The sequence below is a fragment of the Rosa chinensis genome, chromosome 2, assembly GCF_002994745.2.
Source record: "Rosa chinensis cultivar Old Blush chromosome 2, RchiOBHm-V2, whole genome shotgun sequence".
NCBI lineage: Eukaryota > Viridiplantae > Streptophyta > Magnoliopsida > Rosales > Rosaceae > Rosa > Rosa chinensis.
The window spans coordinates 13,655,341-13,681,797 of record NC_037089.1 but is presented as its reverse complement, the minus strand read 5'-3'; the positions used below and the strand labels follow the sequence as shown (position 1 = coordinate 13,681,797).

Sequence of the window (26,457 nt, the reverse complement as noted above, 5' to 3'; positions counted from 1 at the left end):
GCATGTTTAATTTTACTTTTTATACACTATTAAATTGTTGTCATTATTCACTTTAGAGGAATATTATAAGGACATTATTTGAGTGAGATATTGGAAATGAATTTTTTACCGACATATATATGCATGTTCAACCTACATTTAATTACGGATCAATATAGATAATCAGTCAGTCATACAAAAGTTTTAATCGTCATTCTGCGTCACTTATTTCTAGTGGCGTAACCAAAATTTATAATAAGAGGGGTCAAAAATAAAATTTCAACTTTTAAGTGAAAAATTTATACTCAATAAAGAAAAAAAGAAAATAGAAAAAAAATCTTAATTTCCTCACAAGTGTGACTTAAATACATAGCACATGGAGGTTTTACTTAAAATCTAGATAAAAAAATTATGAAAAGCGAAAGAAATAGGAAAAATTAGAGGGATCTAAAATTGGTTTTATGATGTGAAGGCCCCTAGTTTAAGATCTTGCCACTATTCCATAAGCGTATATCTTAAGATGGATTATGTGTTTTATGCAACCACTGCAAGTGGTCTAATGGTTCTTGCCTAGTTGAGTGTGCTCTCAAACCTAAGTTCGAATCCCGAAGCTGTCAAAGTGGTCAGGTACTATGCTACAATGCACAATTGGAGCATTTCACATGCGCCGAAGGGTTTTATCTTAGGCCTAGAAAGCATTTGGATTCCCCTTGAGGCAAAGTGGCAAGGGAGAACGTCAACAATGACGACATCTCCAGTGACCCTCAATTTCCTCCAACCTCTTCAATTTTTATATCAACACCTACCACAATACTTTATGATTTAAAACTTGGTAAAAGAAAGGGGCTCTAAATTTTTTCTATGTTGTTACATACTTGCTAAGCAAACTCAAACACCACTGAGATGCTTGTATTTTCACCCATCTCGAGCCACGCATGGCCCTATAGTATAAAGCCAACAAAGTTGAGCTTGATTGAGTGTGGCTTGGCTAATTGGCTTAGAAAGAGGAGAGTACCACCTAATTGGACAACAAAAGTGAGCTTCATGTCCAAATCCAGAGGCCAACCACACCTCATTTTTTATTGACTTCGAGGTAGTCAGGTTTGGATCCCAAGCTTACAATGTTGTGACTTTGTGCGTGCTCGAGGGGTTTTTAGCTTTTAGTGCATACCATAATTACCCTATCTATGTTTTGTTAATAACCGAATTAGGAAAGTCTAACCCAACCTTACTTCTCCACAGAGTGATTTTAACCAAATGGGGAATCATCAAATTGAATTTGGTGTTCTATCCTACTTTATATATTGTTCCAAATTGGGTCATGGCTAAGAAAAAACCTTCACCATCATCACATTAGTAGGGTGATTATGGTACAAATTTAATCGCATGACATAATTTTATGCTCTTGTTGATCCATTCTAACTTGTTGGTTTTTGCAATATACAAAGTTATACACCATATACCTTAGACATACAAAATACACTGGAATTGGTGCACTTAAAATAATTAACTCTGTTTCACCCTCATGTTTATACTTTTCTGCAAAGCAGGGGCATTATTGTAACACCCGTTCTCTTTAAAAAAAAAAAACCAATAGAAAAATTTTCCCCTATAAATAAGGAACCATGCGTTGTCCCCCCCAAGCCATTGAGCCTCATCTGTTTTTGAGAGAAAGTGAGAGGTACAGAAAGAGAGAGTTGGAACTTGGAAGAGAAAGACAGAGTGAGAGAGAGTAACTGACCATGACAACAACAACCCCCATTAACCACCAAGTTGATCAAGATCATATGCTACTCATCTCTCAGTTGTACCCTGATGTTTACACCCAAATTGTACCCCCGCAAGGTTTGTACTCCAAAAGCGCATAATCTTTTTCCATCCGAAACTCCCATGCTTGTTTCATCTAACGTGGACTCGCTTTCTCTTATTCTCAGGAGCAGCGACTAAACCGCGACGCCGCCGTAAGAAGAGCAAGAGCGGAGAAGCTGGTGGAGCCGGAGCCAAGAAGAGGAAGCTCACTGAGGAACAAGTGACTCTTCTAGAGCTCAATTTCGGCAACGAGCATAAACTGGAGTCTGAGAAGAAGGACCGGCTCGCTTCCGAGCTTGGACTCGACCCTCGTCAAGTGGCTGTTTGGTTTCAGAACCGAAGGGCTCGATGGAAGAACAAGAAGCTGGAGGAAGAGTACTCTATCTTGAAGAAGGATCATGAAAACGTCGTCCTTGAGAAATGCAAGCTTGAATCCGAGGTTCATAGCTTAATCTCTCTCTCTCTCTCTGTATGGAACTTTGGATAACTCCTTTGCTTAACGTGGGTTTTACACCTTTGACTTTATTGGGTTTGGTTTAGTTTAGTTTTTAAGGGAAACAAGCAAAAGTGGAAATTTCCAGGTTTAATTCAAAACCAACTGAGGCTAACAAGGGTGTGGGTTAAAAGTCAATGATTTTTCTGTAAGGTTTGATGGGCATTTCTTTTTTACTCAGTTTTTCACTACTTTTAAATCCTTCAAACGTCATAATATATAGAGCTTGATATAGTTAAGTATCCGTAACTTATCGAAGAATATATCACAGAGACTTTTTTTTTTTTTTTTTTGTCAAGTATATCACAGAGACTTTAACCTAGCTATTATTAATGGCTCTAATATGCCTTATCCTCTGAGAAAGAAAAACAAAAGGACAATACAACCCACCACTTAAGCACATATGAACGTGCATGAGGCTCTGGGCTCGAAGAAAAGACACTTTTAATGTGGGGAAAATTTTAACAAACAATAGCTTCTTGCCACCTCATTTTAGACAGCAAAATGCATATGCGTTTCCGTACAATGTTGATGTAATTTAAGGTGGTTGGGGCTGGCCCTGTTGGGACTTGCCCAGACTCACTCAGCTAACACCACGTGATTTTAAATGGTCCACGTGACATATGAGCAGCATATCTTTGATCTTTTGGGAGTATATTCTCAACACACAGTAGTTCATTTTGATGATGCAGATGGAAAAGCTGAAGGAGCAACTCTCGGAGGCGGAGAAGGAGATCCACAGGCTGTCAGAGCGTGCTGAAGGCGGTGGTTCGAGCAACAGCCCGAGCTCCTCGCTGTCGATGGAAGCGAATATTGATCCTCCTTTTTTCGGAGAATTTGGGGTGGAGGAGTATGATGGTGTTTTCTACATGCCCCAAAACAACTACATTAATGGCATGGAATGGATGAACCAGTATATGTGAACTTAATTAGTTATTAATTTAGAATTTGTAGATAGTGACGGCCTAGCTAATGTAAATCGTTTTCTTCCTCTATGTACTAGTACGTGCTTAGTGTGCTTGACTAGGAATTTGGAGATTAATGTAATTATTATTATTATTATTATTAACATTAACAACTTTTGCGTTTTGACTAGAAATGTATGAGTTGATTTAGTCACTTCAGTTCCTTAATTAAGCTCTTAAACAAATGTTCATGTTGGACTTGTGCATGGCTTACCAATGCTTACAATATGTCTTTATTATGAAGAAGATAAGACATACACAAGTTAATTTACTATATTTTTGCTAATTGCGAACGTTAACATCTCTCAATAAGTAAACACCTGCCTAATTAACTGATTCATGCCAACAAAGTATGACTTGGGAGCATTACTTTGGCTCTTGTTAACCTCCTTGTACTTGTTTTTGCCCTTTTGCGGCTACCAAAAACATACAGGAAAAAGCATCCCAATCGATTTGGAACCTGATTTTTCATCTTCACAAATGAGCAAGGTGTACGTTCCTTTTTCTCTGTTCAATTAGGTCCCATGGACACGTAATACTTTCACTCAAATAACCTATTTATTGACATATGAAGCTATGCTATAGATGTACTGTCCATCATTACGTCACTTGAAGAATACTCACGCTTTGATGTCTGGTGTACTTGAATTTTTTCGGCTATTTTAATTTGGTTGGAAATATAGTTTGAGTTCTTTCAGACATGGTTGAGAATTTTGAGACCCACACAAGCGTAGCCTCTCATCCTCATCTGCAGAAGCTATACAATTGCAATGACTAAGTTTAGAGATATTTACGTAAATATTTGGAATTTTAATGTGATTGAAAGCTCAATCTTGAGCCTTTATCCAAAATATGAAAATAAAATCGATTTTGAGCTATCAAAATATCAGAGGATGAAATTTTCCAAAGGAATATTTAAAATTCAAGCAATATAATTAAGGACATCACTCGTACATGGTTGCAGAGTCTGAATAAAGAGGTATAGCATAGTACATCAAGCCAAAGCTTTCGGTACTAAAAAACGCAGATGCTTTGTATACAAAGTATTGATGCGTTGTTCTTTGTACACTACTACACTATGGGTACGTTTGTTAGGGGGGATTGTGTTACCCCGTCTTAATTTCTTTAAGAGTCCTGCACTCATCAAGCCTGGTTTATGCTATTGAATGCCTTGACCCACATTTGGTGCCAGCATGATTAATCATAGAACTAAAACCATCAACACCACCAACTTGCAAAACCAGCGAAGCTCCAAAAAGGTGACCTAATCAGAACTCCGCCGTCAGGTCACCTCCGGCACTGGTCGGGTTCGATCAGTCTTGTAGTCGCCAACGTGCCTTTAGCCTCAGTTGGTCCGATTGGTGGGTGTGGAGAGAATTGATTACACACATTTTTATGTGCGTAATTACGTTCTAAACATTAAAATTAAGCTAATCTCCAAAGTAATTATTATGTAATTAATATATTTTTATTTATATTGTAGTAAATAAGCGGAGTTGTGGATTTCGGAAGAAGTTGTGCGAAATTGGAGCAAAATGAGGTTTATGACAAAAGGACGAAAAGTCAACTGATTGACCATCGGGTCAACCAAGTCAACTTGGCCTAATAGCAAGAAGTCCGAGACCCAAAACCAAAGAAGCACACAAGTGAAGGCCCAAACCGATTTGTATTACATCTTTGTATTCAAATTTCAAATTCAAAATTGATGTAATGACAATAATAATTAGTGGACCACACACCTCAATCAAGCATATCAGATTATCAGCCATGGTGATAACTATAAGAAATTTGGTGATCGACCAAGGGTGAGTGCAAAAAGAAGGAATAAATTAACATCGGTGACAGAAGTTAAATAAAATACCAAAATTATCTCATGTCCAGATTTAGGCAATGAACAAGATCTGGAAATAATCATTGACAGGCCAGAAAAGAGGGGAAAAAAATGGTTTAGTCATGGTTGATAAGATTTACTATCAACCATGAGATAAGATTTACAACGCAGGCATGTTTGGACTTTGGTCTCTATCAGAGACTCTCTGGAAGGCACACTTCCAGTTGACATACTATCTGAAACCATGAGAGTGTGACAACCCCGTCCTGCTCAGATTCGCCGTCGCAGCCTCCTTCTTCTTCAACCCTGCATTACCGTCACCAGTGACAGGCCTTGATAAATTACTAGACCCCAACACAGTGCCTTTGTCTCCCCTAAACCGGGTCCCTTTTGCCAAATCCTCCACAGCTACTGTTGTCGGAGCTTGTAGTCTCGACTTTGGAATCATCTTTGGCGAGGATTTGGATTTCTTCTTATCAGATCTGCTTGGGGAGGAGAAGCCTAGCGATGGGGGGTTGTTGGTGGAGCCATCAATATTGTTGGAGGAGTCTGATTTCTTGGAGGAGAAGAACCTCCCCTCGAACACCATTGTTAGAGTTGGAGATGGAGTTTTAGGGCTTGTGAAATTGGTGATGCAGCCCTAGCTAGCATGGTTCATTGATAAGCAAATTGAGATTCTGAGATTCAAATGGGAGAGAGGGAAATCGATCATAACAACCATGGCTTTTTTTAGAAAAGCTCAAAGACCACGGATAATTTAGAATTTTTTTTTCCTTTCTTATAAATAAAAAATAGTGATTGGACAAATTTTGTCTCAAATTAAGGACTTGTAACAGTAAATCTAAAGGTAGTGACTAAAGTGATAGACGAAGTGTAAGTTGAGTGACTAAAGTGATATTTCCAAACGAAAAAAATAAAGAAGGAGGAATCTTAAACAATGAATTGCTATTAATGTTGAAATGAATTAATGACTCCATGAGAGGAAATACATAAAGATGATATGATGTGCATACATGTATGTTAAAGTTGAGTGACCAAATTGTCGAACATGTAATAGTTCAGTGACCAATTGTGATATTGGGGAAACTTTTCATACAACTACCACGTTTTTTGCTATTTTTTTTTCTTTTGTTTTTTATTTTACAATTTACTATATTATCCCTATAGATTAATTATATTTCATAGTTTTTTAATATATAAGGGTTAAATTGGTAAAAAAATTCAGTTTCGGCCGGAGAGCAAATTATCTTCTCTTAATAATAGTATATTATCGAGAAGACTTATAGTGCTAACCGTCTAAATGAATTCTTAAACAAGATTATATATGATCTTGTGATCACACTGGCCTCTGACAACCAACAAGATGAGATGTAAAATATTGTATCGTAATCTCGCATTCCAGCAAACTTTCCAAGCATTCGGTATTTGGAAATTTTCTATTTAATATCCACAATAGTAAAAAGATCGATTTTAGTTTTACTGCCTTGAGGATGAAAGAATCACCTAGGTATTTTTGTACGCACTCCCAATTTTCATCCTTGATCTTTACTTTGATAGAAAAACCATGGTATGCAAACATCGACCAATAATCACTTATAAGCACTCCAAAATTTCCTCAACTCTCGTTGACTTACGAGAAACCTCAGGATCGTTCACATTCTGCTTTTGTACTTGTATTTAACGACCACGAGCTTTCCTCAATCCATCTACACCAAACCAAAAAAGAAAGAAAACTAAAACCCTTTCTTAGGACTTCCATTACCAATGTCGTTTGTATTTCCAAAACCTCTCACCAAGTCCATGTTGACTTGTGAGTCATGTTGTGTAGAACAAGTTTGCTTGCATATAATCTTGTAGAAGAAGGAAACTTGGAGGACAAGTACACTTGGAGAACAAGTTTACTTGGAGATCGAGATGTGTAATGTAGTAGTGTAGGGCTTGTATATATAACTCCATTTACAGGATCGTTCACATTCTGCTTTTGTACTTGTATTTAACGACCACGAGCTTTCCTCAATCCATCTACACCAAACCAAAAAAGAAAGAAAACTAAAACCCTTTCTTAGGACTTCCATTACCAATGTCGTTTGTATTTCCAAAACCTCTCACTAAGTCCATGTTGACTTGTGAGTCATGTTGTGTAGAACAAGTTTGCTTGCATATAATCTTGTAGAAGAAGGAAACTTGGAGGACAAGTACACTTGGAGAACAAGTTTACTTGGAGATCGAGATGTGTAATGTAGTAGTGTAGGGCTTGTATATATAACTCCATTTACACCATTGAATCAATATGAGAAAATTCATCACTCACAAATATCTCTTCCTTTCCATTTCATATTTTGACTTGGTATCAGAGCTAAGATCCGAGGGGACTTTGTCTCTTTGTTTTTCCTTCATTCTTCTTTCCTCACATTCTGGGGTAAGATTGTTCCTTCCTCTAATTCGGAGGTTAGGATTGTTCTCTATCTTTTAGAAGGTGAATTTTATCCTTGTAACGTCGAACTTACTCCCCCAACACCACTAGGTCCATCCAATTAATGCGATGTCTAGGCCAAGGATCGAATAAGAGAAAGGTAACCGAAAGGTTGAAAAGTGAGTATTGCTCCACCAAAATCTTAACCCTCCGTATCTGGTCGCATTAAAAGGAGTTATCGAAAGGTTGCGCGATAGGCAACACCCAAGGAAAAGATTTATTTTCTCTTTACTTAGGAAGTACTGCTACTTCTTGACTAGTCGATTAATCCCTCTCAACTTGTCAAACATACCTTCTGTCTCAATTCTGCTGCATATTATTTTTTCGTCGGTATTCCAATGGCTGGCCCTGATGCTCCACTTCTAGAAGGAGGGAATACCAGCAATTCCGGTATTCAAAAAGTTGAAGTCTCAGTTCAAAACCCAGATTCTTCATCAGGTTCATTCGGAGGAGCAAAACTGAATGGACCTGGGAATTATAGGACATGGAAGAAGATGATTTCAGCTCACCTTCGTGGAATCCATAAGATGGGTCATGTCACTGGTACCATTAAGGCATCGGCGAATGAGGAAAGTTAAGAGTATGTCAAGTGGGAAGATGTTGATGGACTTGTACTGTCAATTCTGTACAGGGCCATGACTGATAAGGTGATCCAATTGATCATTGGATGTGATACTGCTGCAGAAGTTTCGAAGATGCTCAATGATCTCTATCTGAATGAATCTGATTTTTCCCAGATCTATGAATTGTTATGCAAGGCAACAAGGATGAAGCAGGATGGGAAAGCAGTTTCAGTGTTCTACACCCAGCTGAAAAATATTTGGGCCGAGATTGATCAACGGCGACCAAATAAATTGAAGAATGCTAAGGATATTACTTGGTATTAGAAGGAGAAGGAGTTGGAGCGTGTGCACTAGTTTATGAGTGGATTAGATGCTAGACATGACAGTGCCAAGGGAGAGTTGTTGTGTCGGCAAGAGCCTCCTTCCCTTACTGAGGCTTTTACCTACATCCGCAAGGATGAGTCTCAGCAAGGTAGCACAAAGGTAGCTCATTCTGAAATCTCCAGCCTAAAAATCCAAACTAAGCCCCCTCAGGCTCAAGGTCCACTTTATGGCTTCAGTACACCATAATCAGGATTACATCCCATGACTCAGGGTTCTTCTCCAAGCAGGTCTGTATGTCAACATTGCAAACTGACTGGACACACTAAGGAGACTTGTTATAAGTTGATTGGGTACCCTGCTGGATACTTCAGCAAACCCAAACCAACTGAACCTGGAGGTAGAGGAAAGGCAGCTGTTCATCTTGTTCAGAGTTCAGAGTACTTTGGAGTCGCTGGGCAAGATCATACCACAGGCAGTGATGGCCCTCCCTCAGTCTCAATGGTTGCTAGAGGTACTGGTATGATTGGTATGGCTTTAAAAATTTCTAACTTTGTAGGTTCAGATACTTGGATTATTGATTCTGGTGCTTCAGATCATATGACCTATGATAAGAAGTATTTCATTACCTTATCCACACCTAATATGTCATATGTTACAAATGCCAATAGTGAATCATTTCCTGTCTTAGGTATTGGGTCCATAAGAGTCACACCTACCTTAGTATTGCATGATGTATTGTATGTACCAGACTTGTCTCACCACTTAATCTCAGTTCCCCAATTGAATACTCAATCCTTGTGCTATGTGACATTTTTTCCCATGTATGTGGTGTTTCAGGATCTTCTGACCAGGGAAGTCATTGGCAAGGGGTATATGAGGGGGAGACTGTTTCATCTGGATCAATCTTATGCCGGGGAGAGACCAAGGAAGAATGTCCCAGTTGCTTTGAATTTGACTTCTAGAGAGCTTAATGAAGTTTGGTTATGGCATAGACGCTTAGGGCATCCTTCATTCAGTGTAATGCGTAAAGCTATGCCCTCTTTATTTGTTGGCATTGATGAGTCGTCTTTACATTGTGAAACTTGTGTTTTGGCGAAAAGCCATAGAGTCAACTACACATTGAGTCTTTCTAATAAAAGTTCTATGCCTTTTGAGATTATTCACTCTGATGTGCGGGGACCTTCTAGAGAACCCACTGTTTTTGGAGTGCGTTATTTTGTCTTGTTTATTGATGATTGCACTCGATTATCATGGGTAGCATTGCTTAAATCTAAGGATGATGTGTTTTCTGCTTTTCAAGCCTTTCAAAAATTGATTCAAACACAGTTCAATGGTCATATCAAAGTTCTTCGTTATGATAATTGGGGGGGGGGGGGGGGGGGGAGTTTGTTAATCGTGATTTTCAGGAATATTTCCAAGAAAAAGGTATAATCCATCAAACCACTTGTCCTTAAACACCTGAACAAAATGGTGCATGTGTCTGAGCGTAAAAATCGTCATCTTTTAGACATAGCACAAGCATTGCTATTTGGGGTGAGGCGGTTCAGACTGCCTCACATCTTATTAATGGTCTTCCTTCCAGTGTTCTTCAGGAGCACATTCCCTTTGAAGTCCTGTCAACCCATGTTTCTATTCCTTCCTTCCATAATCTTCCTGCTCGTGTCTTTGGTTGTGTTGCCTTTGTCCATATACCAAAAAATCAAAGGTCAAAGTTGGATGCCCGAGCTCTCAAATGCGTCTTTGTAGGTTATGGTTCTCATCAAAAAGGCTATAAATGTTATCACCCACCTACACGAAAGTTCTATGTCACCATAGACGTGTCATTTTATGAAGATATGTGTTATTTCTCCCCCAACAACACCACTCTTCAGGGGGAGAATGAGTTTTTTGAAGAGATATTTGTTGGTAGAAAGTTGAAGATGAATAAAGACGCAAAAGAAGAGAGTACTGACATCCCGAAGTTGATTAGTCAAATTTTCCAAATCGACCAGTCGAATGAGGAAACCGGCGAAATGGGCAGAAGTTTACTAGACCAATCGAAGGAAATTCTCGACCAGTCGATTTCTGAAGAGGACTCTATTCCAGCTTCCCCCTCATCTGATACTTCACCCCCTAATGCTGAACTTTCTAGTCAAGAAGCTCCATCTCAGGTATGTCCAGTATCTTCACCTGATAACCCTGTAGAGTTTGTATCTTCTACATATGTGTTACCTAGTAGGACTACCGGTGGTCAACCAACAAAAAAGTATGAACCTTCCATAACTGCTAAAGCCAAATATCCAGTAGCTAACTTTGTGTCACACCATAGGTTATCTAAACCTTATGCATCATTTGTGAATCAAATATCCTCTGTATCTGTTTCTAACAAAGTGCAGGAGGCTTTGGGAGACCCAAAGTGGGCCAAGGAAATGGAGGAAGAAATGGAGGCATTAGAAAAGAATCACACCTGGGAACTTGTACCACTTCCTCGTGGTAAAAAGATTGTTGGTTGTAGATGGATTTTCACTGTTAAACATAATGCAGATGGCACAGTAAGTAGGTATAAGGCGAGGTTGATGGCTAAGGGGTTCACTCAAACATATGGGATTGACTATGATGAGACTTTTGCTCCGGTATCCAAGATGAATATTGTTCGGGTATTGTTGTCACTTGCAGCTAATCTGAATTAGCTACTTCATCAATTTGATGTAAAAAATGCTTTCCTTCATGGGGAGTTAACTGAAGAAGTATACATGGGTTTTCCTCTTGGATATGCATCAGATACAAATGATGATGTTGTTTGCAGATTGAAGAAATCACTTTATGGACTTAAACAGTCACCCCGGGCATGGTTTGGCAGATTCACTCAGTCCATGAGATGCTTTGGATACAAGCAGAGCAATTCAGACCACACCTTATTCTTAAAGCACCAAAAGGGGAAGGTAACTGTGCTTATTATATATGTGGATGATATGATAATAACAGGGGATGACTCGGTAGAAATTGAAAGTCTTCAGAAGAAGTTGGCTTCTGAGTTTGAGATGAAGAATTTGGGAGATTTGAAGTACTTCTTGGGGATTGAGGTAGCCAGGGGGAGAGATGGCATCTTCTTATGTCAGCGAAAGTATGTGTTGGATCTCTTGGCAGAGACAGGTATGTTGGATTGTTCTCCAATTGACACTCCAATCGAGCAAAATCACAAACTAGCAGAATATCCTGATCAGGTTCAAACTGATAAACCAAGATACCAGAGGTTAGTGGGACGCCTGATATATTTGTCACACACTAGACTTGATGTTGCTTATGCAGTTAGTGTTGTGAGTCAGTTTATGCATAATCTAAGTGAACGGCATATGGTGGCAGTGGTAAGAATCTTGAGGTACTTAAAGTCAGCACCAGGAAAAAATTTAATGTTTTCTAAATGCCAGCACCTCGATGTTAGTGGATATACAGATGCAGATTGGGCTGGTTCTATCACAGACAGGAAGTCTACACTTGGGTACTTCACCTTTGTGGGTGGAAACCTTGTTACCTGGAGAAGTAAGAAGCAAAAGGTTGTTGCAAGGTCAAGTGCTGAAGCTGAATATAGAGGTATGGCACATGGAGTGTGAGAACTTCTGTGGCTACGAAATTTACTTCGAGATTTGGGTTTTAAGCCTAAGTCAGCAATGCAATTGTACTGTGAGAACAAAGCAGCTATTGACATATCACATAATCCTGTACAACATGACCCGACCGAACGAAACACATGGAAGTTGATCGACACTTCATTAAGGAAAAGATGGATGCAAAGTTAATCTCCTTTCCTTTTATTCCAACCGAGGAGCAATTAGCTGATATACTTACCAAACCTGTATCGAGCAAGTTGTTCCATGACTCACTAGGCAAGTTGGGTCTTCGTGACATCTATGCCCCAACTTGAGGGGGAGTGTTGACTTGTGAGTTATGTTGTGTAGAACAAGTTTGCTTGCATATAATCTTGTAGAAGAAGGAAATTTGGAGGACAAGTACACTTGGAGATCAAGATGTGTAATGTAGTAGTGTAGGACTTGTATATATAACCCCATTTACACCATTGAATCAACATGAAAAAATTCATCACTCACAAATATTTGTTCCTTTCCATTTCATATTTTGACTGTCCAGAAATAGCTCTTCATATCGTAGTTATTCTAATTTTGATTTGGACGAAAATCATTACAAATTGATCAGAAACCCTGAACGTGATTATGATGAATTACTCGTTCGTCTTTCACTCTATGCCTTCAACCGACTATACCCCAGTGATCAACGAGGAGCAAGTAGCAAAAATCAGTCACACTGTCAACGTTGAAGATGTGCAATTCCTCGAGGAAAGCGATGAGGCTATCAGACTGACATCAACATTTGCAGAGCAATTCAAGAAACTAAACTTCGCTGATCAGAAGAAGCTTTTCCTATCCAAAGTTAAACAGAAATTCAAGCGTGAAAGGCAGTTCGGGGAGTTGATATCTTCATTCAAGCAAGTAGATGCAGATCATCAACAACAACGGATTGACAAAATTGTTCCTATTACATCCGAGAATCTCCGAAATCCTGGGGAAACTGAAGAGGAGTTCAGACTCAGAAGATTCACACAGCTGTCTAGAGATTATACCCACCATGTTTACAAGCGTCTTGTTTCCCGGAAAGATACTAGAATAAGTAAAGAACAAAAAGAGACATCCGACGATGAAAATTGTTGGGATTGGAATTCCTGTTTTGGGGAATTTTTCTCAACTATCTGGTTGCAGGAACAAAGCGCCGGTGCTCAAGACATGCTCAATGAACAACTCTCCGTCGGAGACACAGCTGTTGTGGTTGAGAGAAGTGAAGAACAAGAGACTTCCTCCGACAATGAAGATGGTTCGAATTGGAAGTCCTGTTTTGCTGAATTTTTCTTGGGTTTCTCAGTAATTTGGTTCCAGGGACAAAGCGCTGGTGGTCAAGACATGCTCATTGAATAGCTCGTCAAGGGAACTAGAGGTGTTGTGACTGAGAAACGTCTGCCGGACGAAAGTGAGGGGGATTTCAAACTGAGAAGATTTACAGAGCTATGCAAGAATGTAGTTGACTTCGGGGTCCAAAAGAAATTTCTTAACAATGCTGAATGGAAACTACAAAGATGGAGAAACGAATCAACGATTATAGTTCCAGGTTGATCGGTGAGCCGCAGGATTCTGACAGTGCTGCTGAACTACTCTCTCATCTCTGGACTTTTGGGGTTAGCCTACTATCACCAAAGTATCAGCAGCAGAAGATTGATGAAATGTCTACTCAAGTCAAATCCGGTGTTGAAATCAAAATACCCCTTGCATCAGCAGCAGAGGATCAGACTAGTACTACTGATCATGAGGAAGCTATGACAATTAGAAGATTGACAGAGCTGTTTTATCAAGTTCCGGTCCCTCTACCCGAATTGATTTATTCAAGGAGTTGAGGAAAACGTTGTTGAAGGCAAAACGCTATTCTGAGGCTGTTCGTGTTTGCAGGGGACTAAGCTCCAAGTGTCAAACGGAGATAATCGAGAACATGTTCTATCGGATAACGGAGTCCTGGTGGGAAAGTGGCGACCCTGCTGAAGTCATATAGAGAAATTCTGGAGTGAAAGTGAGGAGAATTTCAGGCTTAGAAGATTTACTAAGATGTGTATTAAACATCTTTCCACTTGGAACTATATTATCTGGCCGAAAGCTTACAGACTGGAACTGCATAGTGCATCTGATCCTTATGACGAGTTCTTGTTTGGTCTAGCAGTTGCTTGGTTCAAAGCAACATGCGCCAATATTCGACAACTTATACATTTTGGCAAATATGAATTCCATGATATAATTGAGAAACTGCCGGAGGAGGCTGAGGAGGATTGAGCTCAGGAGATTCACAGAGTCGTTTAAGCGACTTGAGTTCACTTCCCAAGAGTGTATCCTTGATTACATTCAAGATGCAATATTACCGATCTAGGCTATCCTAAACCGAAGGAAGTACTTCAGTCCGCGCATATACCGTCTGAAGGAAGGGGTTTGTTTGATCCTGAATGGTTCCACTACAAAATTACAAATCCAAGAAATCAAGCAGCAGCAACTACTCAAGGGCAAGGAGCAGGTGGAGCAACTACTCAAGCAGCAGTAGGGCATGGGACGAGTCAACAATAGGTTGACCGAAAATCAGAGAATACTCTGTTGCTATGTGGGTTTTTGAGTAATGTCGAATAAGTGGGTGCTCTTGTAGTCCTGTGCAAGAGTAATTTCCCTGGGTGTGGTAATTCCTAGGTTGGTACGTATTTGAGTGCCCTCGACAGACTAGCCAATTTATTTTGTTGTGTTTCTTAATTTGTCTAATGTTGATCACTTGTAGCCCTACGCCCATTGAATAAATATGCACTACAGTAATTCTTTTATATCTCTGTCGTATGTAGGCTCCAATGATCAAACAAACTGAAGCAGCTATATAGTTCAGGACTGAGCTGGGAAATATTTACCCCAGTAGTAGTCTCTGCCACTCTGGTGTTTCGGCTTGATATCTATCTAGTTTCATTGAATAAATGGATTTCATATTTTCATCCAATGGAATCACTCAGATCCATTGCCACAAGCCCATAATAAAAGCTCAGTATATAGTTAGTGGTTGATCTAGTATAAATGTGACTCATGTTCGGTGTACGTACGTACTTGCAGATCGAAGTAAAAGAACTTCATCCACTCAAAGTAATTTTGTGATTGTGTGGGAGCTGCTGTACGTCTGTGGTGTTTGGCTAGCAGGTAGCTAAACACAGCTCCAAACAAGGTTTTAAATATTACTTTTTACTTATATCCACTGATCAGTTGATTGTTTTGATTATGTTAGAATCCCAGCATCAAACATAAATTAATGGCCAAGAGACCAACTATGCGTTCAACCCAAAATCAACACAGTAACTAGTCTTCTTCTTTTTCTTTTTTTCGTTTTTTATTTTATTTTAATTTAACCTAATAAGAAAAGTTTTTTAAATTACAAAGGGGTGCATATGACCAAAAACACCTCACCAAAAAGCAGAAAAGCAATGAACCAATTGCTTGCCAAAGCTACAAAGAAAGATCTCACACATACACATACATATACATATATACATACTTTTTTTTTTTAATCAAACCTCGCAAATGCGAAGAAAAAGATTTATTAAAATTAAAGGGGAATACAAGTAAGAGGAGAGGACATATCCTACACATTCCAGAAGTAAAGTACTACCGATGAGGAATGACAGACAACGTCCTGCCTTTCAAAACAAAAGAAATCATCTAGAACGAAAACTAGGGAGACCCAACTTATCTCTTAAACAAAATTAATTAACGAAGCTTGGAGATGAATCAAACTAAGTAAAGCCCGTACCTGAAGCGCCAAAATTGGCCAATGCATCAGCCACCTGGTTTCCTTCACGAAATTGCATCATTGAAATGCGATGCACACAATTCTTCCATGCCACCTGTAATTGCCAAGGTACCATTTGGGGAGAGTGGAGAAAATTTAGAATTAGGGACGAGTCAACTTCAAGCCAAATATGCTTCCAATCGCAAACCCATGCAAGCTCGATTGCCTTGATCACTGTCATAACATCCGCATCAATGGAACTAGGAATGTCAAGGGATGATGAAAAAGCATCGACAACCTCTCCATGGAGATCACGAAAAACTCCACCATAACCTGAACGACCCTCCCCTTGCTTCCAGGCACCATCCATGTTAACTTTGAACCAACCAATAATGGGTGGATGCCAATTCACCTCGTAAACTTTTGGGGCACAACGCGGCCTACAAGTAGCACCAAACCTCTACAAGACACAAAGCTCCTGTATGGTGTTAAACATATGTCTAGTAGCTATGCGACTAGAAGCATAAACATGTCCATTAATTAACCTACAAGCCATAGCAACATCTGGAGTAATGTCATCATATCTCACCTTATTCCTTGTTTGCCAAATAAACCAAAGAGAGGTACAGAAACAAGCAACTCATAATTCTCTCAATTGGGGGCTGCAACCAACCTTTAAACCCAATGCAAATAGCTCATGTAATGAATTAGGAATGAAACCTAACTCAAATTTTTCCAACATATAAGACCATATAGACCTTGTATATGAGCAGCGAAGAAAACATGCTCTTTGGACTCCGTCTGTTGTCGACATCATAGACACACTGAACACAAAGAGACACCACGTCGTTGTAAAAAGTCTTCAATTAGCACCCTTCCCCTCAATACCTTCCAAACTAAAATTGACATATGAGGTGCCACATATTTACGCCAAAACAATCGACCCCAATCCACCGTAGGTAGAGCAAGCCTTACAAAATGAAAAGCCTCTCTTGCCGTGAGTGTGCCAGAAGAAAAGGCTAACCAAAGTAATTCGTCTTCTTCCTGTGGATTAATTGCAATTGGAACACTGGTAACAATATCACAAAGATCCGGAAAATGCAATTGGAGAAGATGAGGGAGATCCCAGTGGTCATCATGAATATAATCATTAACAAATCCATCTATCTACTCCACCACCCCTTCATAAGCTCCAAAAAAAACTTTAGAGGAACACTGATAAAATTGTCATTCCAAAAAGAAATTTGGGAACCAGAACCAATGAGCCACCTACCATGTGATATAACTTTAGGCCAAAAATTTTTCAAGCCAGGCCAAATAGATGAGATGGCATAAGAACTCCGAGGCCTACCATGCCGAATAAATCGTCCACGAAGAAATTTATAGCCTTCCGACGAGGAAGAAAGAACTTCCCAACATTTTTTAAGAAGAAATGATTGATTTAACACTGTCAAACGCTTTAGCCCCAAGCCACCCTCCTCTAAGGAAGTGTAACAAGTCTTCCATGCAAGTAGAGGCACACCCCTCTTATCAATTGAACCTGACCACAAAAAATTGCGTGACCAAGTCTCCAATTTTTGTAGTAAACTTGCCAGCCACTCTGTCACACCCCTAATTTTATACACAATAAAAATCGATATATAACCCCATATATAATTATATATGCGTGAACGTTCAGCCATCAATACAAAATACTTATAAACTTTTTCCCTTTTAACCCAAGTACATATTGATGCCCTGAACCCACAATTCCAATATTGACTCGCTCCACAGAGTCACATAATACACGAGCTTACGAATTAAATTGTCAACAACAAAATAAAACGTAAATGCTCCTCAGAGTTCACTACAAGCGGAAGTCTTTATAATGGTAAAGTCACAAAATTGACTTCTTACCGTTAAGCTGCAAGCACGCTACCTCAGCATCAGCCATGATTAACCCGACCTGCAGAAATAACCCTTACACAGTTAAATGCTCCTCAGAGTTCACTACAAGCGGAAGTCTTTATAATGGTAAAGTCACAAAATTGACTTCTTACCGTTAAGCTGCAAGCATGCTACCTCAGCATCAGCCATGATTAACCCGACCTGCAGAAATAACCCCTACACAGTTGGAATGGTGTACCGGGTTGCCACACAACAAATCCGCTAAGCTTTTGCAAGCCCGTATGAGTAAACTCAAAACCACAAAGCAAAACACATTTATTAAGTCGCTTCAACCTAAACACGATATGCACATATCTCACACCTATGGCCATCAATTCCATAACCTTCCATATCGTGCCTACATAAGTCAACTGGTGACTAAACTACATGCTCAGATTCTCAACCTAGCATCCCATTACACAAATTCAATCAAACAAGACTTCCTCAAGCAATGTTTGACGTCATTCTAACGCACTACGGCTAATTCCAAATCACACTCATTCCCTCCCCCCTTAGGAGCTTTTTGTCATCAACATGACATCAAGGTGAAAACAATGAATCACCTTCCTATCCTCACACATAGCACAATAGTCACCACTATGGTCTTCAAGATAAATCAAACCATCAATCAATCAAATCAAGAAGAAAACAAGGCAATCACAATTCAAAACAAACAAAACAATTCATGGTAACCCCTGCATATAATTTAGTTCAGGAGGTCACACTAAGTCAAGCAATTCAAATCATAGTAATCATCGTAATCCCACACTCTGACGTCTGTAGGTTGCCCCGACCATCACAGCAGTCCTCTCGATCTTTGTTAACTTAATAACAATTCAACTCCGCTACCGAACTGTCATCACACTGATCATCACACAAATAGCCATCATCCTACTGATCATCACACAGATAGCGATCATCCAACTAATCATCACACAGATATCGCTGGTCATCACATAGATAGCGATCATCACACATATTCATCACACAGATATCGCCGGTCATCACATAGATAGCGATCATCCAATTAATCATCACACAGATATCGATGGTCGATAGCGATCATCACATAGATTCATTGCTAGTCATCACACCGATAGCAATCATCACACAAATATTCCTACACAAGCTACACATATATTTCTACACAAGCTTTACATGACAATCATCACAAAGATTCATCATACTGATGTCATCGATTCATCACATAGATATTCTTACACAAGCTACACAGATATTTCTACACAAGTTTTACATGACAATCATCACAAAGATTCATCATACTGATGTCATCGATTCATCACACAAATATTTCTACACAAGCTTTACATGACAATTATCACAAAGATTCATCATACTGATGTCATCGATTCATCACACAGATATTCCTACACAAGCTACACAGATATTTCTACACAAGCTTTACATGACAATCATCACAAAGATTCATCATACTGATGTCATCGATTCATCACATAGAAATTCCTACACAAGCTACCATATCTTAAATCTCACTTAAGACTGTCATATTAGACCCATGGTATCTCAACACATGATATCCTACAATCACAACTCAATACACAATTTCATCAGTCATCACACATATAGCAATCATCCAACTCATCACACAGATTCCACCAATACATATATATATATATATATATATATATATCACGCCAATATATATACACATGATCATCCACTCAGGAATGCCACTAATACCACTATTATCACAGTTAATCCCATAACTCCAAGATAATATGGTAAACTTGTTCGTGAATGAACATTGTGAGATTACTCACCTTGAAACTCCTGCTGCATCTTCAATACAGAACAAAGCAGCCAACTCACAAAATGACCGTCCAAGAATACTTCGTCAAGTACTTAATTACAATCGGTTTCCACTTAGTAACAATTCACAAACGATTTAAGTCTGAAACCCTTGTTTTGAACTAAAATCCCTAAAGTGATGCCAACCAAGGCGAAACCACATCCAAGACCACCCAATGTCTCTAGAATACATCTACGATCGATATGCAGAAACCATAAGTCGATCTCTCGAATCCTCAAGGATCGAAACATCGAACTGTCCGAAACCGTAAAAACCCTAACATGCTAATTGTATCTCCAAAAATTACAAACAATATATCGAAATGCTCGTATCGACGAGTAGATCGAACTCAGGAACAGAAACTATCCCTGAGGTGGCCGGAAAACACCACCACAGTGGCGGCGGCGGCGGCGGCCCAAAGTCGAAATTTGACAAAACTCCCAACACCAAAGTTCTTCATCTCAACTCCAATTTAAACTTTCATAACTACACCAAAATCCAATTATAAACCAATCGATCAAATTTTACCTTAGAACAAATCGGACAGATTGAAACCCTAGAATTTCAATTCCAAAATTCGACCTCCACGAGTTGAATCGATGCAAGCCACCTTGTGGGAAGCATCTACGTCCTCCGAGCTCCAAAAGCCCTCAAGAATCACAGGCAAAGGTGGCCGAAATCTCTAGTTCCAACGAAGGAGATTTCGTCCCCGACGTGGCTTCTTCTCGGCCTTGCAGTGCCCACCACAGCTCGTCCCACGCTCGATGGTTACCACAGACGTGTAGAGGAGGTTGAGGTGAAGAAAGCCCACTTGGAATCGCGTCCGATGGTGGCCGGAGTAGGAAGAACGAAGCCGGCGAAATTGGAGGCTACGCACGGGCTCGGGAGAGAAGAGGAAAGCTCAGGTTTCCTTTTTGGGAAATCTGGGCTCTTTTGCAATTTTCAGAAATTTTTGTCCTTTTATACCAAAATGGAAAGTTTTTCCGAAGCCCATAAGTTCTTCATACGAACTCCGATTCTCTTGTTCCGCATGTCCACGAACTCGTATCGACGCGCTCTACAACTTTCATGAAGGAAGTTTCGGAGAATCCCAATGAATAAAAAGTCAACCCTTGCGCCCCCCCTAAATGACGCTTCCTGAATAATTATTCGCCCGAAACACTTCCGCTCCATCCATGAGCCACGAAACCATCCGATACCCACAATTTAAATTCCGAAAAATCTTTGGAAAATAAATACGAATTTCCTTTAGGAAATAAGAAGTAAACATATACCTAAAGAGTATGCAGTTGATAGGAAATAAGAGATAAAAATGCTTTATAAGCCTAACTTGAAAAAAGGGAGAGTAGTATTAGGTAAGACCTATGACATTCAGATGTTTTGAAGGCTTTTCACCCCAAGAAAACTCAAACATAACATAGCACTGCAAAAGACTCATGATCCACTTAAAACTTGCTTATGCTAACCAAGATTAAAACTTTAAGATATCATAACCATTGGAGACTGGGAAGCACACACATCAAACTCCACTCTCATTCATTCATGCATCACTATAGACTGCAATTGTATGCAACCACTCACTAGATGTTTCAAATCATGCACATGAGAAAAATGGCAAAAAACGAGAGATTCTAAGCACATATGACTCAAAAAGGCCTGAATACCGAATGCAATTATCAAATGAAAATCAGTTAAATCGAGCACCTTGTTAAGTCGAGGCAAATCTCAGCAAGCTAAGTTCAGTTTCTTAAGGGCTTTAATTCCAGAGATTGCCAATAAAGTCGGCAGGTGTTCTACAATTTGTGTTAATACGAACCAACAATCAATGGACATGGTTATTATTAATCACCCAAATCAACGGACATCACATACCAATCAATGGACATCACATAATTTAGGTTTTCTTCAGTTCGAACCAAACTCATACTTAAGTGACCAGAGTTCTTAGAATTCTATTTGACAAGAAATTGATATGATCTCGAATGCAAGGCTCTACACCTCTATGACATCCATTAACACACAAGGTGTACGCATACTTAGAAATTTTGTCCAGTAACACAATCAATGATAAACCAAGTGTACTAGAAACTATACCAAATTAATTAACAATATATACACCAGGTCCCAACTCATAGTTTTCATATATACCACAAACAAACTTATAATTATCCCATTGGCTTAATGCCTTAACCGTTAACTATGCCAAATTACATGAACTTGTGATAATGACTCTGACAAATTCATTCCTTAGCTTCCAGAAAACATCGAACCATGATTACACCTAAAGCTTTGCAACTTAATTCAAACATCCCAAATTTCATATTTATAGTATCATGACTTCATACCCTTGAAAGAAATCCCAGCTTACCTTACTTAAAATTTTGACCAATTTTTTCTCTTTATTCAGCTGGGTTCTTGATACAAGGTACACATTGTCACTGTTCTTCACAACTTCAACTCTTCTCCAAATGACAGAGCTTCCACTACAACATTAGTCTGACCACTTGCTTCTCCTCAGTCTCCAATCTAGGTAAGCAAAAGTCATCAATACCTCAATCCAATTATGATTCAAACCAAACAGAAATCTACATCCCACCCAAAATCGATTTCAATACAAAACCCTAATCCCCAATTCGATACAAAGTCCCACCCAAAATCGATTGCAACAAAACCCTAATCCCCAATTCAAATTCAATAAAAACCAATACGAAATATCCGTACCTACTTCGAAAGAACGAACTTGCTTTCGTCAAGAACCTGGCAAGCAAGCTTTGATGGTTGAGAGCTCCAACGACATGGTTTTGAGATTGTGTGAAAAATGAGAGTGAGGGTGCGTCTAAGAGAAGCTAAGAAAGAAAGAACGAGAGAGAGAGAGAGAGAGAGAGAGAGAGAGAGAGAGAGAGAGAGAGAGAGAGAGAGAGAGAGGGCGGGAGCTCGACAATGATTTTGAGCTGGAGGCGGGAGGTGGGTGTTTTGCTCGAATGGAGACAAGGAATAAAAGTTTAATTGGGTTTTGATTTTGTCCAAGTGTTAAAGTGTCAAACCCTAACTATCTAAAAGTCAGCTATTGTATCAGAAAAAAAAATTACTCTAAAACTCAGACGACATCAAATAAGGTGCATTGTCTGAAACAAATGTGACAACAGACAAATTAAAAACTATTGTGTGAAATACTTAAATTAGACAACATCTTTCACCAGGCATTGACTTAAGAGATATCAGACAACAGACAACAAATAACAGTTGTGTGATTGAAAATAATCAGACAACAGCAAAAATGAACCATTGTATAAATGAACCTTGGACAACATCACATAATAACTGTTGTCTGAATTAATTCATTCAGACAACATCAAATAAATCAACCATTGTCTGAAATGCTATTGCACAAGAGCAAAGCAAAAACAATTGTTGGATTGAAAATCTTAGACGACAAAATATTTCTTGCTGTCGTCTGATTATTTCAGACGACAGTTAAAATGTTTGCGGTCGTCTGATATGTGTTGTCTGATTCCGAAATTGGTGTAGTGTGAAGAAATAAGCCTTGAAATACCTCGACTGAGGAAATATTCCTTGACTATTTCCTTGATTCACTTTTAAGGCAATGATTCAAAAGTATATGATTAACAAGTTCTCTTCCAGTCCCTTAATTTACAGGTATTGAAAAAACAAAACAAAAGGCTAGTTATCGATCTATAATATTCCATCTTATGGAAATACTAAGCAAAGAAAGTCTTGTTCTATGCAATCTCAGAGAAGGTTCAGTCCTTTAAGGGAACAGATTTTCTTGTTCACCTGTTGTAATGTTCTGAATTTCTGTGTGCTTGCACTCCTTCATTCAGTCTTGTGATTAAGAAACAAGCTATCTTAATCATAAGAGGATTTAGAATTCCCTTTTCAAAGTCATCGGTACTAACGTGGACCTTTTGCTAACTTACAAGGTTTGTCCTCGTCTTCTTTCTAAAAATTACCCCTCATATTTACCATTCAACTTTGCATCATGATTAAGAATTTCTCCTCTCCCTATAAAGCTCACCAATCGAAAATGGTGGAGGAGATCACTATTTGAATATTCCAACAGAAAAATAAAGCTACCGTCCCCAAACTATGCTGCCAAGGCCAATTTGATACCTGAACTCTCAAAAGTATCAATGTGATACCCAAACACATATTTTGACACCAACGTGATACTTCCGTCCAAAATTTCTGACGGCGCCGTTTCTTTACTGACGTGGCAAGCACGTGAAGACCAAAAACTAATAAAAAGACTAATTTGCCCTTTTCTTTTGTTAATTGTTTTTTTTTCCTTCTTCTTTTTCTTTTTCCTTATTCTTTATCTTCTTATTCTTCTTCTTCTCAGATGATCTGGGTCTCTGGGACTTAAAAAAACAGAAAGAAGATATCAGGGGGACTAGTGAGGGAGAAAAAGAACGTGCCCCACGCGCGAGAGGAAAAAAGAAAGGAAATTCGGAGGAGGGTTTTCTCTCCCGGCCGATCGCCGATGGATCCTCCGTCGCTGCACTCCGGTCCTGGAGGGGAGCCTGTTTGTTAAGCTATGGAGGGGTGCCAAGGATGCAGCGTGGCTCTGGGTAGGTGGCTGGGATGTTGTGCAGGTTTGGGTGACGGTCGCAGGGGTGCTGCGAATCGATCCGCCATCTCGGTTTATGGGTAACGGTTGCGGGGGTGCTGCGAATCGATCTACCATCTCGGTTCATGGGTGATGGTCGCGGGGGTGCTGCGGCAGATCTTGGGGCTCCGACGGTGGCTTCTGACATCATCGCCCCTGCGTGTTGGCTGTGGCTGTTCGGATCTGGTGTTGGTGGGGTCGATCCCGATGGGATCTGACTCGATCTCTATCTTGGATCTGTTGGGGCTCTTCAGATTGGTGTAGGGGTCTCTTGCGGCGTGTCAGGGCGGTGCTGCGACGGAGGTTTTCGGGTTGGCGCTGTTTTGAATCGTGGTGATGGCGTGGTGGCGGTTTTCTGGAGCTTGCCGGCTATTCATGTAAATTTATGCTTTTACTGCACCTACGGAAAATTTTGTTCAGACCGACGAGGATTTCTTTGACAAATTGATTGATGATGATGACATTGATTTTTCTGGGTATTCATATAGTTCTGTAGCAAAATTTGAGCTTGATGTGGTTTAAGATATTTTGAAATTGAGTATATCGGATGTAGGCACCAGTGGCAAGAACAAGGTTGAATCTTTGACTCATGGGCAAGATATTCCTACATGAAACCCAGGAAGCATGAATCTTTGACTCAAATTTCAAGGCTTTATTGAGCAAATAATCAGAAATAAGTCCCAAAAGAGCTGTTTAAAGTTCAAACAAAAACCCTGAAACAGAAATGAATGAAAATAAATAAATAAAAAGTTAAAAACACGACAGGTAATTAAAGCAGAGGAAAGAACAAAAACCCAGAAACTGAAACTTGAATAGGTGCTCAGAAATGGACAGACAACACATATATAGAGGTGATAGATAGGATTATGTCGGAGATAAGATTGAAGAGAGGAGAGAGCTAAAGTAAAGCGAAGAAAGGAAGAGGTGAATCTGAGTTATGATTGGAGGTAGTGTTGGGAAGAAGAAGAAGAATTGGAGTTGGGAGAGAGAGCTCTGTTCATGGTTTCGTTCCTTTTTTTTTTTTTTTTTTAATTAGCTAGTAGTGAAAGACTATTCTGCCCTTGATAAAAAAAATTTTTTTGTCTCCACGTCAGCAAAGAAACGGTGCCGTTAGAAATTTTGGACGGAAGTATCACGTTGGTGTCAAAATATGTGTTTGGGTATCACATTGATACTTTTGAGAGTTCGGGTATCAAATTAGCCTTGGCAGCATAGTTTGAGGACGGTAGTTGAATTTTTCTCATATTCCAATTGTAGATGCAAACAATATTCAGATGACATCATTAAGAAATTCTTATTAAGAATCACCAAGATGCCACCAGGAAGCTTCACACTCCGGTTTGCAGGTTTGCACCTTGTACATATACTAATTTGGGTCTCATATTGAATGGTAACTGGTAAGTGGGTTTTCTTCACTGTTCTTAACAAAAATTGGGCCTATATTGAATTGACCCACTAAAAGAAGATTTCTCAAATCATCAAACTTAGTGAATAATGAGTATAAGATCATTAAGATGCAATGGAGTAATCGATTTTATAAATTGAGTTGTACTTCCTTCCGTATAAGTCTATAAGCCTAAAAGCTTTTTCATGTATGTAGAATTCCGTTCCTTTAGAGCATTTCAAAAGCTTACATGCATATCTTCTCTTACATTTTACGAATATTTAGAATATATATTTGTCTCTACCGTCCTTCAAAGCTGGTATCTGGCACGCATGAAAATAATAGAGTAAATATCATAAACAGTACCAGAAATTTGAGTCATTAGACACCTTAGTTTTCAATATTCTAAAATAAGTTTTTATCACCTATAGGATCTAAACTTTTGAGCACCAGACAAAATGATACCCAATTTTTAAAAGTGATCAAAAAGATATCATAAAATAAGTTTGAGTCATTAGACACCTTAGTTTTCAATATTCTAAAATAAGTTTTTATCACCTATAGGATCTAAACTTTTGAGCACCAGACAAAATGATACCCAACTTTTAAAAGTGATCAAAAAGATATCTGGACTTTCAAAAACACATCAACAGAATACCTCCGTCAACTTTTAGTTAGTCGATCATCAATTAATATTGATCACGTGCCATGCATGTGTAGTGACTTTCAAGGATCATATTGTCTTTTCACCCCAACTTAATTTTTTTTTTTTTTTATAAAAAAAAATTGATTTTTATCACCCACAAGGTCTAAACTTTTAAGCACCGAACAAAATGGTATCCAACTTTTAAAAAGTGATAAAAAAAGATACTTGGACTTTCAAAAACACATCAAAAGAATACTTCTGTCAA

General features: G+C 39.0%; 2 protein-coding genes across 2 annotated transcripts; both read left to right on the top strand.

Annotated features, from left to right (window-relative positions):
* Positions 1-1,611: 1,611 nt before the first annotated feature.
* Positions 1,612-3,359, top strand: LOC112188638 (homeobox-leucine zipper protein ATHB-40). The gene is made up of 3 exons (XM_024327795.2): positions 1,612-1,824; positions 1,914-2,227; positions 2,974-3,359. The coding sequence occupies exons 1-3, from the start codon at positions 1,722-1,724 to the stop codon at positions 3,202-3,204; spliced, it is 648 nt and encodes a 215-aa protein (XP_024183563.1). The 5' UTR covers positions 1,612-1,721; the 3' UTR covers positions 3,205-3,359.
* A 4,826-nt stretch (positions 3,360-8,185) lies between these two features.
* Positions 8,186-9,471, top strand: LOC112183731. The gene is made up of 3 exons (XM_040513265.1): positions 8,186-8,430; positions 8,725-8,963; positions 9,275-9,471. Exons 1-3 carry the CDS (start codon positions 8,186-8,188, stop codon positions 9,397-9,399), a joined length of 609 nt encoding a protein of 202 aa, XP_040369199.1. The 3' UTR covers positions 9,400-9,471.
* Positions 9,472-26,457: the final 16,986 nt, after the last annotated feature.